The 16,344-nt window shown below is 26.5% G+C and overlaps 2 protein-coding genes across 5 annotated transcripts in view; one reads left to right on the forward strand and one right to left on the reverse strand.

The window, feature by feature from the left end:
• Positions 1–889: 889 nt before the first annotated feature.
• Positions 890–5,200, forward strand: LOC118446489 (UPAR/Ly6 domain-containing protein CG9338). Its single transcript, XM_035877176.2, has 3 exons — positions 890–1,208; positions 1,853–2,011; positions 4,079–5,200. The coding sequence occupies exons 1-3, from the start codon at positions 1,148–1,150 to the stop codon at positions 4,321–4,323; spliced, it is 465 nt and encodes a 154-aa protein (XP_035733069.1). The 5' UTR covers positions 890–1,147; the 3' UTR covers positions 4,324–5,200.
• Positions 5,131–16,344, reverse strand: part of spz3 (Spaetzle domain-containing protein 3) — a 20,921-nt gene continuing 9,707 nt past the window's right edge. For 3 of the 4 annotated variants that reach the window (XM_035877146.2, XM_085659262.1, XM_085659263.1), the window contains exons 4-7: positions 7,361–7,485; positions 6,972–7,250; positions 6,588–6,713; positions 5,131–6,227 (exon numbers count right to left, since the gene is read on the reverse strand). In XM_035877146.2, the coding sequence (XP_035733039.1) occupies positions 6,035–6,227; positions 6,588–6,713; positions 6,972–7,250; positions 7,361–7,485 (723 nt within the window). In that variant the 3' untranslated portion in view covers positions 5,131–6,034. The remainder of the gene's footprint in view (positions 6,228–6,587; positions 6,714–6,971; positions 7,251–7,360; positions 7,486–16,344) is intronic. The other variant, XM_085659264.1, reaches the window with a different exon arrangement.

Consider the following 16,344-nt stretch of genomic DNA (forward strand, 5'->3'; position numbering starts at 1 on the left):
TAATAGCTATTTTGCATTTAAATATTGAATGAACTTTGACAGACATCATTTTCGGATTCGATACATAGAATTTACAATCCTACAAAATCAAGAGATAGACAATTATTATATTATAATATATTATAATAAATGTAAATAAATTCTATTTATATAATAGCTAATTTCCACTTCAATATTGCAAAGATATAAGAAAATTCTTGGTATTTTTCTTACATGCGAAATTTCAAAAGCAACACTTACCAGGATACAATATTTAGAAAAGAAAAGAAAAAATATTTTTAAAAAAATAGGAAAAATGTACCTGATATTCGAATATTATAACAAAAATTCGCAAAAAAACTTGGTTCTAATTTCGTTCTAAAACAAATATGACAGCTCACTATTCACTCTCTCTCTCTCTCTCTCTTTCTCACTCACTCTCTCTCTCTCTCTCTCTTTCTCTCTCTCTCTCTCTCTCTCTCTCTCTCTTTCTCTCTCTCTCTCTCTCTCTCTCTCTCTCTCTCTTTCTCTCTCTCTCTCTTTTTCTCTTTCAAAAGTGAAAGAAGACATTGCAGAGGAAAATGACGAAAAATAGTTCCGAACGATTAGCCGTGTCGTTAATTGTCCTAAACGAGTTGGAACGAGGGCCCTGTTTCGACTCTCTTAAAAAGGCTTCTTGGCTGTTGTTTGCTCTTTACTCCTACTTCCTGGCAGAGAGTCTGCCTGCATTCAAGTTGGTGGGGAGTTGTCCGGGGGCACGCACGACGTGTTATTATGACGAAGCATAGACAGAGATAGAAGATGCTTAACGAGAGTGAAAGAAAGAGAGATGCTGTATACTATGTGTGTGTTTATGTGTATACGAAGAGAGGGAAAGAGAAGATTTGTGCGTGCTCTCCGTAAAAGAGGGTGTCGTCTCTCTCTTCAGTTTCAAAGTAGACACGTTCCGCGACGCCGGTTTTTCAAATCATAGTGCTCTTTTATTTCCCCCTCCCCGCGTTGAAAGCCGAACATATATCGCATACCATAAATTACGGTGTTTTTCGAAATATTTATACATATATATATATATATATATATATATATATATATATATGTATATACAGATATAGATATCTCCCTCTCTTTCTTTCTTGTTTTGATTCAAATTTCTTTTTGAGTATCCAATATGATTTCTAATACTTTTTGGATGCTTCTGACAGTATTTCTTACTATTTTCGCAAATTCTGGTGAGTTTGTATAATCTTTCCATTTTCTTTTTTGTTTACTTTTTTTCTTTCCTCCCTTTATTTTATTGTATTTTATTTTATTTTATTTTGTTTTATTTATTTGAAAATCATTTTGCAAATTTTTAGCGATATTAGAAAATATATTTTATTAATGATTTTGTTATAGTAAAATTACTTAATTCGATTGTTTTTTCTTATATATATTAAGAAATGTAATGATACGACATAAGAGGAATGTGTTTATTGAATAATATTACTGTAATTAGATGTCAAAATTTGAAGAGGTAAAAAATGATCGCACCCACGTATCCTTCTAAATAGGCGCTCTTTTTTCTACCTTGTTGACTCATTTCTCTTAAGTAACTTCATTTAAGTAATGAAATATGTTATTAGCAAAACCAATAATTCTTTGCGACTCCTATTTAATTTCACACACCTTTTACGGCTTCGTCGTAAATTTATTCCATCTTTTTTTCTTTTTTCTGTTTTTTTTAAACGACTTATTATATAATTTATTATGACGAATGAATCATCTTGTTGACATTTACTTCTATAGAAATTTATTATTCCGAGTTTTAAAAATTAGTCTCGAAAGAATAGAATTTATGGTGTATTTGTCTTTGTTTTTTTACTTTTTAACTTAGGCTCAGCGTTAAAGTGTTGGGAGTGTTCATCTCACATGAACGCCATGTGCGGTGATCCCATGAATACTACCGAACATCAAGTTATGTTTCATGTGAAAGAGTGTGGAAGAGGTCCTTATGCTAGTTCTAGACCAATTTGTCGTAAAATGGTCAAAAGAGGTATGTTTCGTATTTTACAAATTATAATCATAAAAGTATAATAATAACTTGTATAAAATTTTAAAAATAAAAAATCTCTATAATAAAATAAGAAAAGAAAATATAATTAAATCAAGAAAGATAATAATGTATATACTAATCTAAGCGAATAGTATATACATATAATAATTATAATAAAAATAATAATAATAATAATCCAATTAATATATATATGTATAAAATAATATATATGTATAAAATAATTAATATAAAAAAAATGGATACAACAATCTAAATAAAATTAAAAAACTTTCTCATCGTTATGATAATGCGTAAATAAATTTTTACCGATTTTTACAGTGTACAAAAAAAAATAAAAAATTTTACTTTCCTATAAAAACATTTTCAAACGATTCTCGATGAACAACTGTAATTCTCAGATGATGAGTACAAAAATAAAATTGTACATTACTCATTAATTTGATGATACGTCTCAATAAACACATTAGCTTCTAAATTCTGTAACTCTTATCGCAAAAATGCATCGAATGATTCAATGGAGAACGCACCTATAATTCTTAATGAGACACGTTTATTTTTGTAACTAGTGATGACATTCTTATGTATGGCAATTGAACTAATTAGGCACGCATTAAAATCAAGATCATTCAAATTTTGCAAAACGATCCATTTATTCATCTCGTGAATTAAAAAAAAAAGAAAAAAGAAATTGTTTATGCATTCATGAATTGAAGAATTATGAAAATTCTTAAAAAAAAAAATTTTTTTTTATCACTGACAAATAACTGCAAGATTATTTATTTTTCTCATGAAAAAATGTTAATAATGCTCGATTTAATGTACGATCATTTGTGGCATATGATTTTGATGGAACAGATTACCTGTTTCTCTACTTGTAATTAAACCTGTTTTGACGAAGCACATTACCGACATGAATCAGATGGGAATCATATGTTACGTATGCTCTTCTATTGTTTCACGAAATAGTATAGAAGTGAATTTTCCGTCTATCGGAACGACCTCGACTTATCCCCTCTTCCATCAATGATCAACACATTATTTCGAAATTTAGTACACTGGTATTCGATATGATGAGTACTATGACTAATTTGAATCAAAACTACTTATACGATTTTTATTTATCAACAAACAAACCATTCATACGAAAGATAATATATGTTCTTTTATTTTTTTTATCTTTTTTTAGTTTTTATCATTTTCGTATGATATCAAGATGTGTTTTATCATTTTTAATTTCATATAATCAAGAAAAAAATGTGGTCGAAAATTCGTACGAGATAGATAAACGTGTGAAAGATGAGAGGAAAAAAAGAGAAAAAAGAAAAAATAAAATATGTATAAATGATTCGTTTGCAATATTTGTTGTCATCCTTTTTTATCGTGCTGATAGAAATATTAATGAGTGCGTCACTTGCATTTTATATCGAGCTGGATTGCGCAATGATATAATACGTTGTTGACTGAAACATCGCGTGTCTTAACTCTACGGCGACGAAAGGAACATAGTAAACGCAGGATATTATTCACGCAACTAGTTATACAGACTTCCGTCAGCATTTTACCTACGACGAATCATGCCATGCAACTGCGTCTATCTCTGAGCAAGATCCCTTGTCATTCCGTACAGTTGAATCATCTCCTGATCTCGATTATCACAAAATCAACAACCAATTTATTGATAATCTTAAAAATTATACCATTTTATTTTTCTTTCTACGTTCTTAATTTTGTTTACATATCGGTGACGAATAATGTAATTGTTATTATTATTAATTTAACGTATGTATATATTGATATATTATAATTATATAATATATGTATATATTAATATATTATAAATATAATTATAAAATTATATATATAAATATATATACCATATGTATATAATTTATTATTATTTAATTTACTCATTATCAAGAATAAATTTATTTAAATATAGAGCTAATAAATCGAGTACCGAAATAGGACTTAAGAGTAATAAAAATAAAAAAAAAACGTCAAGATTTGAAACTCGAAAATTGTTAAAAAATTATTGATTATTTTCAGATGGCGGTGATCATGTCGTGATACGTTCTTGTGCGATACCAAATCACGATGAAACAGATATAACCGATGGTCCTTGCAGTCCGCTTATGACAAATGGTCGAGACATGGTCGAATCTTGTCATATCTGTAGTACCGATCTATGCAATTCGGCAAGTGACCTGTCAACGATGCAATTATTATACATCGCTGGATTTATTCTGATCGGTTATCTTTTCTTCGAATCGAACTATAATCGTATTATATAATTATTAAAAATAACAAAATAACAGCTCTTTCCGGAAAATAGAAAATGGTTGTAAATGGTGTTGAAATATACAATATTTAAACCATTTAATGAATTATTCGTTCACTAAACAAATGTTTATATAATATTTTGCTAATTCTCTCTATTTTAATTTTTTTTCTGTTTTATATATATATATAATAAATAAGAAAAATTACGATTTATGAAAGATTACTAAAAAATTTATAAAGATAATAAGAAACAAAGAAAATTATTTTTAATTGATTCTATTATTATAAATGACAATTATCGATCTGCTAAAAAAGTATGCTGTAAATGGATTTCGTAAGAATTTTTGGAACGTGCAGTCTTACGGAATAAACTCGATAATTTTATCTAGTTAGTTGAAACTCGTTAGTGCATAATAAATTAACATATTACGTTACCGTACGATCGTATAACGCGTCAAGTACTCTTATTAACTTAGAATTTTACCTGAAATTAGCTTTTTCCGTGAATTTCTTCTTTCTTTTTTCTTTTCATTTTTTTATTTTTTCTGAAAAGAAACATATATGTACAATACATACGTATATATATATGAAAAATATCTCACCTTGTTAAATATATTTTTTCCATATCTTTATCGAGGAATCTAAATACCTCGAATTTATTTTTCCTTTTTTTTGATTTTTAATTAATAGCTTTCTTTTCTTATTAATAAATTAATTCGATTTCTTTTTAATTCCTTTTCTACATATATATATATATATATATATATATATATATATATATTTCTCTTTAAACTTTGTCTTTGTCTTGCTCTTATCCTTTTCAAGTTTTAATCAAAAAAAAAAAAAAAGAAAAAAAATTGAAAGAAAAGAAAAAAAAAATAAGAGTAAGACGAATAAATAAACGTAGCTTATCAGGTATCCGTCCAGTGCTTAGAAACGATCAGAGATTTTTATTAGACTAGGTCTCTTCGTTATCTCCATATAAGACCCTTCAAACAGCTTCTAGATATATAAATTATTAGATTAGACATATTCTAGTTTCCTTTTTTTTCTTTCTTTCTTTTTTTTTTCTTCTCTATAGTTTTTCTTTTATTCTCTAAATGAAAATTTTCACTTGAATCTTATTAATCTTATAAAAAAGTTAAAGAAATCTTTGAAAATATACGCGTTAAGTTAAGAGATTAATTATTGTAAAATAGTTTGTACATAATTTGAAAATATAATAACTGATGGAAAATTATAAACATTTTGCTTTTCTATTCCTTACGAAATAAAGAAAAATCCTTCTTATGTCTCATTGTTATCTCTGTTATTGTTATTGTGATTTTTAATATTAAAAATGAAAAATAAAAATATATTAATATAATTGTAAATTAGGATTCAATTGTAATTTAGGATTCTAAAAGAAAAAGAATCGACACGACAAATTTTCGAACGACTACAAATCAAATTATTAATTATCTATCTGTGTATGAAATTGTAGAAAAAAAAGAAATAGGAAATAGAGGGAGAACAAAAAATCCAGGATGTAACAGGAAAGATGTCGTGAACTTAGCCTCTTTTATAACAGCATCATTATTTTTTTCTTTTTTTCTTTTTTTGCAAATATTCTATTGAAGAAATCAAAAGATGACTGATCGTTTACAGGAATAAAAGAAAATTAAGTAAGAAAAAGAAAAAGGAAAGAACGAGAATAAAATTCTCTTCGGTGTTTTGAAATAATTAATTTCGAGAATTTGACGATGGAAACTTGTTGTTCGATGGATCGCATCTGCATACACAGCAAGAAGGAAACAGGAACCAATCCATGAATATGCCCTTGCAATCATTGTCTGGATCGTAAGCAAGCAACCTATGCCATTTGTACTTTTGTTCGCATCCACAATCGCCCATGCATCGATTCGTTTGCGTCTTTCTAAAATATTCAATAAATTTTCCTTTTTTTTATATCATTCACCATTAGATTTTAATTAAAAAATGGATGGAACATTAGAAATTAATTTTTTCTTCCTTTTTCTTTTTTTTTCAAAAAATTTTCTTATAAATCTCTTAGAATATCTTTTAGAATATCTTTTAATCTCACAATAACGTTATTAACTTCTTGTTTGTTAACAAACTGTTCTTAAAATTTATAAAATTTCCTAATGTTTTATCCGATCTTTTATTATTTCATCGTAATCGAATAACATTTTGGAACTTTAAATATCGATCCAACCATTTTCTTCGAATATCGACTTATACATTATGTAGTATGTTATGTAATACATGTACTTACGAACAAACTTCTTGGTGAATTGCTTGTTCGAAATGTTGAGTGTTCACGATTGCTCGTATTTTTCCTGCACTATTGCTTGCCCAATACGGCGTCACAATTTCTACTTTTGATTCACACGCATCGATTCTAAAAACATTTTTATTGTTTTCTATTCATATTTCGTAAAAAAAAAAAAAAAAAAAAATAAAATGAATCCACAAACTCTATCTTTCTCTATTTTTATATTCCACAAAAAATATCTACGAGATTATTTTTACTTTTTCGTTTGGAAAATAATTTTTTTTTTTAATTTTTGAAAAATTTCTGAACAAGATCGCAGTTTATTTACTTTTATTTTTTTTTTCTTTTATTTTTCGTTTAGAAAAAAGAAAAAAGAAAATATACCTTCCACTGTCGTTGTTACGATTTTTTCCGAAAGATTGTCTCGGATCTCTTTTCTTGGTATCACTACCAAAAAACGAATCACCATCAGCTTCGATCTCTGGTTGGAAATCATCTTCCTCCTTCCGAAGATTCGGTCCACCGTCGGGCAAATCTTGTTTCGACGATGATTCTCTTTTTTTTCTTCTCCTACGAGTTCGATGACTTGGATTCATCTCGAAATCACCGTACATTCTCTTCATCAACGCTTTGTTTTCATCTATAAAACGTTCTATCCGTTCACTAAAAAAAAAATTTTTTTTTTCCAATTTTTTCCTATCTTTTTTCATTTTGTTTCGATGAAAAAATTAAATTAAACCATTAATAATTAATAAACATTAAATTATATTTACATCGGATATGTATTCCCGGCAGTCGGACAGAACAATTGATGATATCTTTTGATACATGGTGCACCTCTGACCAAATCACCTCTTAATTCGACTCCTAATGCAACCGAAAGTGCAGTCCAAAGAATCTACATAAAATAAAAAAAATAAAAATAAAAAAAGAATAAAAAATAAATGAATAATAAGTATCAATTGTAGATCGTACAATCTTATCGAATAAAATGTACTTAAAAAAGAAATGGGGAAAGAGAATTCGTGTTTAAAGTTCTAAAGAAAGGGTCAAGGATTTTTGCTGGAAAGGTTAACAGAGAATCGAAAGGAAAAATGATTTTACTGTGAGATAAGGAATCTAAAAAGGTCGATCTCTCTCTCTCTCTCTCTCTCTCTCTCTCTCTCTTTCTCTCTCTCTCTCTCTTTCTCTCTCTCTCTCTCTTTCTCTCTCTCTCTCTCTTTCTTTCTCTCTCTCTCTCTCTCTCTCTCTCTCTCTCTCTTTCTCTCTCTCTCTCTCTTTCTTTCTCTCTCTCTCTCTCTCTCTCTCTCTCTCTCCTCTGTTTAAGGGTTTACATTGTCCTTGAATGTTACAAACGATCTTATCGATTTGAATTCGATACAATTTCATTCAGTTTTTTTTTTGTAATGTTTTCCAATTAACCGGTCCTTTCAATTGAAAATACAATTAATAAGAATAAAATAATAATTTAAAGAATAAATTAATAATTTTTAAATATGCATAAGATCCTTGCATTATGTTAATTTCATTTAAGTTTTGTCGATCATATAAATGTTATTTCCGAAAGTATGCAAAAAGAAAAAAAAAACGAAAACAAATTCTGGTTTATTTGAAAATTTATAAGATCATGTTAATCCTTACATGAGATTTTTAAGATTAAAGCAAGGCGATAAAGAAGATATCGAACGACTAGACCAGGATTCAAGTTATACCACATGACAGTCTTGACCATATACGAAATGAAAAGGATAATAGTCAGCTCGTACATATTTTCTTTCTGTGACTTTATATCTAAATGTATGTATATATGTATGTATGTATGTATATATATGCATATATATACTTACATACAAATATGTATATACGTATATACTCATGAATATTAATTCAAGGTTTCCTACACAGAGAGAAGGAACGCATAAAAAATAAAGCTTCTTTCGATCAACGATAAGTCGAAGAATATTTCGAGATTTTACGGGTTCAAAGAATTCTTCAATTTTTTTCTTCTTTTCCTTTATTCTTTTTCTTTTTTTTCATTGAAAAATATTTCAAGGTTATTGATTCGATTTTCTTCCATGTATCATCGAGTAAGTATATAAGTATTATATATTACACATACACATATATACAGAACATATAAACACTCTAACAAGCTAATTCATGCACACTCACATTGATACATACGTGTAAATTTATGAATAGCTGGATATTCGTATACACATTCAGATATAGATACATTCATGTATAGTTCGGATATTCATGCATACATATAGACGCATATTTTTATGTATAGTTAGATATCAATGACATGCATGACCCAAGATAATGTTTGAGACACCCACGGGATATATAAAGGCAATAACTTAACTCAAGGTACCTATATTTATATATCTTTATCCTGCAAATTTTAGGCTCGGCACGATAACGTGACGACGAACGTGTCGTAAGAACATATCTGCGAAAAGTGTGATAAGAAATGTATAACTCCGCGTTGCTTATCGATCGATTGCAAGGACGGTCACGAGAGAAAAAACCTTTTAACGAGATATTAATGCAAATCCATTTGGATTTCTTCTTTCCTTCTTATATTTATTACCGTCAATGTGATCATTATTACCGTCATCTTATCATTATTTTATTATAATTATTATTATTATTATTATTATTATTATTATTATTATTATTATTATTATTAATAATAATATAGATGTAATCTATATTGTTTATATTAATAATAGTAATAATAATAATAATAATAATAATAATATAAAATTGTTTTATTAAGATAATAGATCCAAAATATTTTTCTTTCCATCTAAATGAATCCACATAATCCATATAAATAAAATAATGAAAAATGAACAATATTAAATGAAAATAATTTAAAAAAAGGAATGAAGAAAGAGAAAACATTTTGAAAAATTTAATACATGGTGGATCAAAATCTTTTAAATTATTTTAAAAATCAATTAGTTTTTGTCTAAACTTTTTATATTGATTCTTTTTTTATTCAATCGTTCTATAAATTTGTTTTTACAAATATTTAGATTTTTCTTTATATATATGAGCCGTTCATAAGCTAAATTGATTAATTCTACTTCTTGAATTTTTTTAAATTTAAGTGTCAAAGCACTTGATGGAGTCCTCACTTTTTATGTTCATAATAAATTTCCCTAATTTCCGTTATTTATTATCAATTAAATGAGAAAATCTTTTTGGTTGTCGAATAAAAAATAATTTATTTCAGTAATAAGGATTATTCTAAGACTATACTATCTTATATGTCGTTATATGAAAGTTACGTCTGCATTTATACATTCTACAATGTTTATTAGAATTTTTATTTTAAAGGGAATTTTAAAAAGCAATTTATATTATTTCATCACATTTCTCCGGTTTATATTTTATGGAGTTAATCGATTTGATAAGTGAGTGGCTCATATATATATATATATATATATATATGAAATGATTAAACTATATATATATCCAGTTTAATCATTTCATGATTTAAGAAGTTTTGAAAAAGATTAATTTGTTTTTTTAAAATCACTTAAGAACTTTTGATCCATCCTGTATATAAAATAATAAAAAAACAAAAAACATGTTAAAAATTATATTACAATATAATATATAAGAAAAAAGATTTTTGTTTTTTTCGATAAAAAATTCTAATTTCTAATTCTTGGTTTCATATTCTATTCTTATGAAGTCGTAATATTATACACATATGAAAAGAGGAAACGATCACTAATCTATACCGGAAGATCACGTTGTGTCGTTAATGTCGATTAGGTAGCCCACGTGTTCAGATATCAGTAGGCGTCAGTAAAGTCCGTCGTCGTTGTCTATATTGGTTGCGAGTCATTCAGAAAACTTCCTTCATGGTATACGTGTTAGCGAAAGTCACTAGAAAGAGATAGTGAGAGAGAGAAAGAGAGAAAGAGAGAGAGAGAGAGAGAAAGAGAAAGAAAGAGAGAGACAGAGAGAAACGTGAATCATACCGAGTATCCACGCGAGTCAATTGCAATCGACGATTGCGTGAATCGAATTTGAAGGAGAAGTTAACTGTCTGATATTCGATGATGATGTTCAATAAATATTATCAGACTTACGTGGTTATATTTAACATATATGTATAATTTAAAAGTGTATATAAATATAAATATACTTTAGAATTTATATAAAAAAAATATAATGGCGGTGAAGAATTATCGATAAAATTTTATTGAAGAAGTAAAATTATTAGTCATGAAGAGGAAGGGATATAAATAGAAATAAATAGATAATTATAATAATGATAAGTAGAGATAAATATTGATAATTTGTAGAATTAAAAAAAAATTTGACTTCAATTATATTTGCAAAAATGTTATAATATCATTAATAAATTTAATATATATACCAATTTAGTTTTTCATTAAATTTTACATACGAAAAATTTATAGGTATGTAATTTTCTTTTTACTTATATTATTTAAATTTTTCTTATATATATCATTTAAATATTTAAATAATTGTTGTAATAAATTAAAAATAAAATTTATGCAATATATATATAAATTAAATAATCTTTGTAAACAGAAAATTTGTTTGTTTATGAATATATAATACTTTTTGTTTATCTAAGTATAATAATATTTTTTATAATAATTTGTCTATCTACTTCGTATTATTTTGCAATCAGTATAATATTTTTGTCTAACAAATTTCTACTAAAATATCATCATACATTTCAGAATTAAAGAATCTTTTTTTTACAAATATCAATATAATCACATCGATCTATATCACGAGATTTTCGATCAGTGATTGTCAAGTATTTTATAAGAAAATTCTGATCTTTCTTTACATGGTTAGAATTAAAGTATTTTCGAAAAGTGAATTCGAAAATTAAAAGACGAAAGAAAGTACCATGAATACGAAACGTGGTTAAGAATATAAAATAGGAGAGAATTACCTAATACGATTAGAATATTCCGACCTTAGAATCAACCATACTCCCGCACATAGACATAGAACGTAAATCAGCGCTACTAAATAATCCTGAAGTTGGTTTTTATTCGAAAGTTGAGAAACCAAAAGTCGAAGATATTCCACTTTTGTTTCTCTCTTTTTCTTTTTATATTTCAAAACATATAGCAACAAAATAGCATAACTTTCCTAATTCATTCTCGTCATTCTCACTATTCTAAAAATAGAATTACATGCAGATAAATACGCATTATTATTGCGAACTTTCTTTAGAATTTATTATTCGCTCATTTGAAATAAATTATTTGACGATTATCGCATATACTTTGATAATTGCATTTATAAAAGTTTTAATAGATAAATTAGAAATTCATGTTTATTCATTTTTACTTGAACGAATGTTCAATCTATAAAATACAGTAAATAATTAAAGAAAAGAAAGAAAAAACATTAAAAAAAATTTTTTAATTTAATTTCATAAGAGTTTCTCTCATATTAACACATTATATTTGGAACAAATTGTTCCCATTATTCCAATTATAAACTCTAATCACCGTGTATAATCGTACTTATGAGCGAAAGTGCGTTCCACGATCTCCAAACCGTTATTATGTCGATCTCACTGTAAATTATCTCACGTATGTATGTATCTACTTTCGCTTAATACGAAGATTTAATAGTTATCGTTCGAAACACCTAGAAAACTGTCCTAAAGAGAATAAAAGAAATTTTGAAATTCTCTTATTAAAAAAAAAAATGAAAGAAAAAAAAGAAAAAGAAAGAAAAAAACATGCTTCAACTCTCTTTGTGGCAAAGTTTCACTATTGCATAATAATCTGTGTCGAATCTGTTAATTTAATGGATTATTCAGAAAATGTCAAGCAACTCGTTAAAAATCAGCAATTTATTTATTATCCGAAATGTAATAAAAATAAACCTTTATCATTAATATAGAAATATTTCTAAAAATGATCAGTGATCTCTTTATTAATTCAATATTAAAAATCAACGATTTTTATGAACTATCCAAGATATGATTAAAAAATAAAAATTGTTCTCATAAAAAAAGAAATGTATTTTAAAAATAATTCTATAAGATGATCCATAAATTAACAAAAATGTATTATTATTGTAAATAAGTTTAATTTATAAGCTTTAAACCATATAAATAACATTTAATAGAAAAAGATCATAATAAGATATCACTAATCTACAGTAGATGTTGAACGTATTCTACTTCATTTTCAATGTAAAAATAAGATCTATGAAACGTTATCTTTATGATTTAGCGTTTGTAAATTAAATTGTAATTTTTAAATTATAAATTATAATTTTAATTGTAAATTTAATGGTTAAATTATTAATTGTTTCGTAAATTAAATTGTTATTTCAATTTGCAATTGTTTACAATAATAATGTTTACAATAATAATGTTTACAATAATAATGTTTTTGTCCACTGACTTATAGGCCAACTTGTATAATTTTTTCTCTTTTTTTTTTTAATTATAAAGGAAAAAAAACATAATTTGAATAAAAGAAATGCAAATTTTTAAAGAAAATTTTCATTTTGAACGTAACGATCGGTTGTAAATATTAGATAAACATCAATAAAGTCGATTATAAAAAAACACCGATAATATTGACAAAGATTGAGAAAGATAAATCGGTGAATCGTCGTATCAATCGAATAGCCGAGGAAAAGGCAGATCGTCCGTGAATCTTAGCGTTTATCTGTGATTGGAGCTCAACGTGAGGTTTGAGGAGGTGAGCGGTGAAAGGATTTTCAATAGCGATATAAAGTGGATACCAGAGGAATGATTCAAAGAGTTGAGATCGTCTACCGACATTGAACCGATTTAATAACGATCTTCTATCTCGTTTAGAAGAATCGTCATTTTTTAGATTATCTTTCGAAATACAAATGTCATCCATGGTTGTTACGATCAAGGACAACAGAACAATCTTTGTTTATGAAAGAATCTGTTTTGTTCTTTTTATTGTTGTTTATTTTTCTTTTTCAAATACAATCATTATCTTATTAATCTTATTCAGCTTTTACTATTGTAAACTAATTATTTTTTTTTCCTTCGATGTTAATTTAATTTGAGGGAAGATATTATGAAGAATAAAGAAGAATACCTTTTACATCGATCGAATGATTCGAATGAGAGTACGATAGAAAGATGACACGGAGAATTACTAGAACACGATGGAGGGGAAGGTCATTCGTTTTTTTCATCACGACTTTCTTTTCTCATGAGAAGTTGTTACGAACAAGAAATAGGCCATTGGTAAATAACATTCGAAACGATTCACTCGAAGAGAATCACAAGCTCTTCTCAATATCGTACTCTCGATGATTTTGATTGAACTTAATTAACTCTGACAAGTCTCTCGACATAGACTTTGATTATCTGAGGAAATCAATCTTATTAGAAACTTTGTTTATTTTTAAAAGGGATAAGTATCAGGAAAGAAAAAAAAATCTTATATATGTATTCGTGTTTGTTAGTGTTCTGAAAATCGATGAAATGATACGGTTGTTGTGTGAGAAAGAGAGAGAGAGAGAGAGAGAGAGAGAGAGAGAGAGAGAGAGAGAGAGAGAGAGAGAGAGAGAAAGAGAAAGAGAGAGAGAAAGAAAGAGGGAGAAAGAGACAAATGAAATCGTTAACACTTTGCCAACTATCTAAATTAGCTTAATTCAACGTTAAACATTATCGTGCACAATAACTTTGATATATGTCCGTTATTCATCATTTGCTTATTGCATTAATATAAATAGAATTTGATTAATTGATTAATTTAAATTATATATATATATATGTATAATATAGATAATTTTTAGAAATATATATATATATATATATATATATATATATATATATAATTTAGATAATTTTTAGAAATACATATATATATATACATGAAAATAAAGATACATATATATGTGAGAATGAGAAATGAGCTAAAATATTATATATACCTAGTACTAAAAGTTTATATTTACTGACGTTTATTCGTATGATACGATCTTTCGAAGTAGTTGTAATATGTTAAGGTAATTGCAAAAGACAGAGCGGCTGCTGGTGTCCAATTATGGAGGAAGTCTAAGTAGGAGATGAAGGAGGAAAAGGAGGAAGAGGAGGAAGAGGAGGAGGAGGAGATAATCATTGGTTAAAGGAGTGCTATGTGAACATCAACGAAGCATCACGAGGACGAGTAGAAGAAAAAGAGAATCATGCTCTCTTAACATTTAACGATTGTGATCTACTAGAAGTTGCACGTTTTTTTGCTCAATCTCGATCTCGATCTTTCTTGATCTTGTCATCGATGACCAAGTTAATTCGATTTACTCAAAGATTTAAAACTTCAACTTCAATCGAATCCAAGTCGTAAAATTAAAAAGAAAATAATAATAAAATCAAATCAAATCGAACCAGTAAATATTGTGAAATGTGGCACGTCACTATTTTCAGATAATATAAAACAAAACAAAAAAACTCGCAATTTATTTTATAATTAAGACAAATGTAAGAATTACATGTGCCGACGGTTGTGTCTTACGTAAGGAACGTTATATAAATATTCGCTTGATTTTTTGTTTATTAAAGTAGATACATGGAATAATCCATAATAAAGATCTCGTGAAATTACTATGAATATTGTCATTGCATGAACAAATTTCACCTTTCGAAACAGCTCGTCATTTTCTTAGAAATTATATACCTAAATCTTTCTCCAAATTTATTAAAAAAAGAAAAAAAAAAGTAGTGTCCTTTAATATAATAATAATATTACTATAGTCAGTAAATTTTTCAATAACTTAAAAATCTATAAAAAAATTCACATAAATCTTGATGACAAATTTCAGATAAAAATATTATCGTTATATACTTATAAATAAATATATATTTTTTTTATTATTAAATTATATATTATATATAATAAGTAATATAATATGAAGTATATTACTTAGAACAATCAAACACTTTTTTAAATTACAAATCTTATAAATATTATTCTATATTATCGTTATATTATTATGAACGATAACATTTTTTAAAATTTATTAACAAAGAAAAAAGAAAAATAAAGAGGGAATGACATAAATTAAAAAAAGATTCGATATAAAGAACAAACTAAGATCAGCAGTAACCAGTAAGGTGTTGCCTCGCAAATTCTAAGGAAGATAGAATCTGCCTGACTGGGGTCATGGATATGCAAGCGAGGAAATGTCACGCGGAGAGATGTCAGACTTGTGGAGAGTCCTTATAGATATATAGAGTCGTACGACCGCGTTCGATCACCTTTTGAGCGAGTACAACATCGTCTTACAAAGAAACGATCGATCGATCGATCAAAAGTCACTTCATTTCATAAAACAAAAAAATATTTACTATTGAAACGAGACTTAAGTATTTTTTCTTTCTTTTATGAGTGATTTTCCTAATTATTTTTATCATTATTTTATCATCATCATCATCATCATCATCATCATCATATTATTATTTTTATTTTTATTTTTATTTTTATTTTTATTTTTATTTTTATTTTTATTTTTATTTTTATTTTTATTTTTATTTTTATTATTATTATTATTATTATTATTATTATTATTATTATTATTATTATTATTATTATTATTATTATTATTATTATTACTATTATTATTATTATTATTATTATTATTATTATTATTATTATTATTATTATTATTATTATTATTATTATTATTATTATTATTATTATTATTATTATTATTATTATTATTATTATTATTA

Source organism: Vespa mandarinia, chromosome 9 (assembly GCF_050613455.1).
Source record: "Vespa mandarinia isolate Hongniang chromosome 9, ASM5061345v1, whole genome shotgun sequence".
NCBI classification, from domain to species: Eukaryota; Metazoa; Arthropoda; class Insecta; order Hymenoptera; family Vespidae; genus Vespa; species Vespa mandarinia.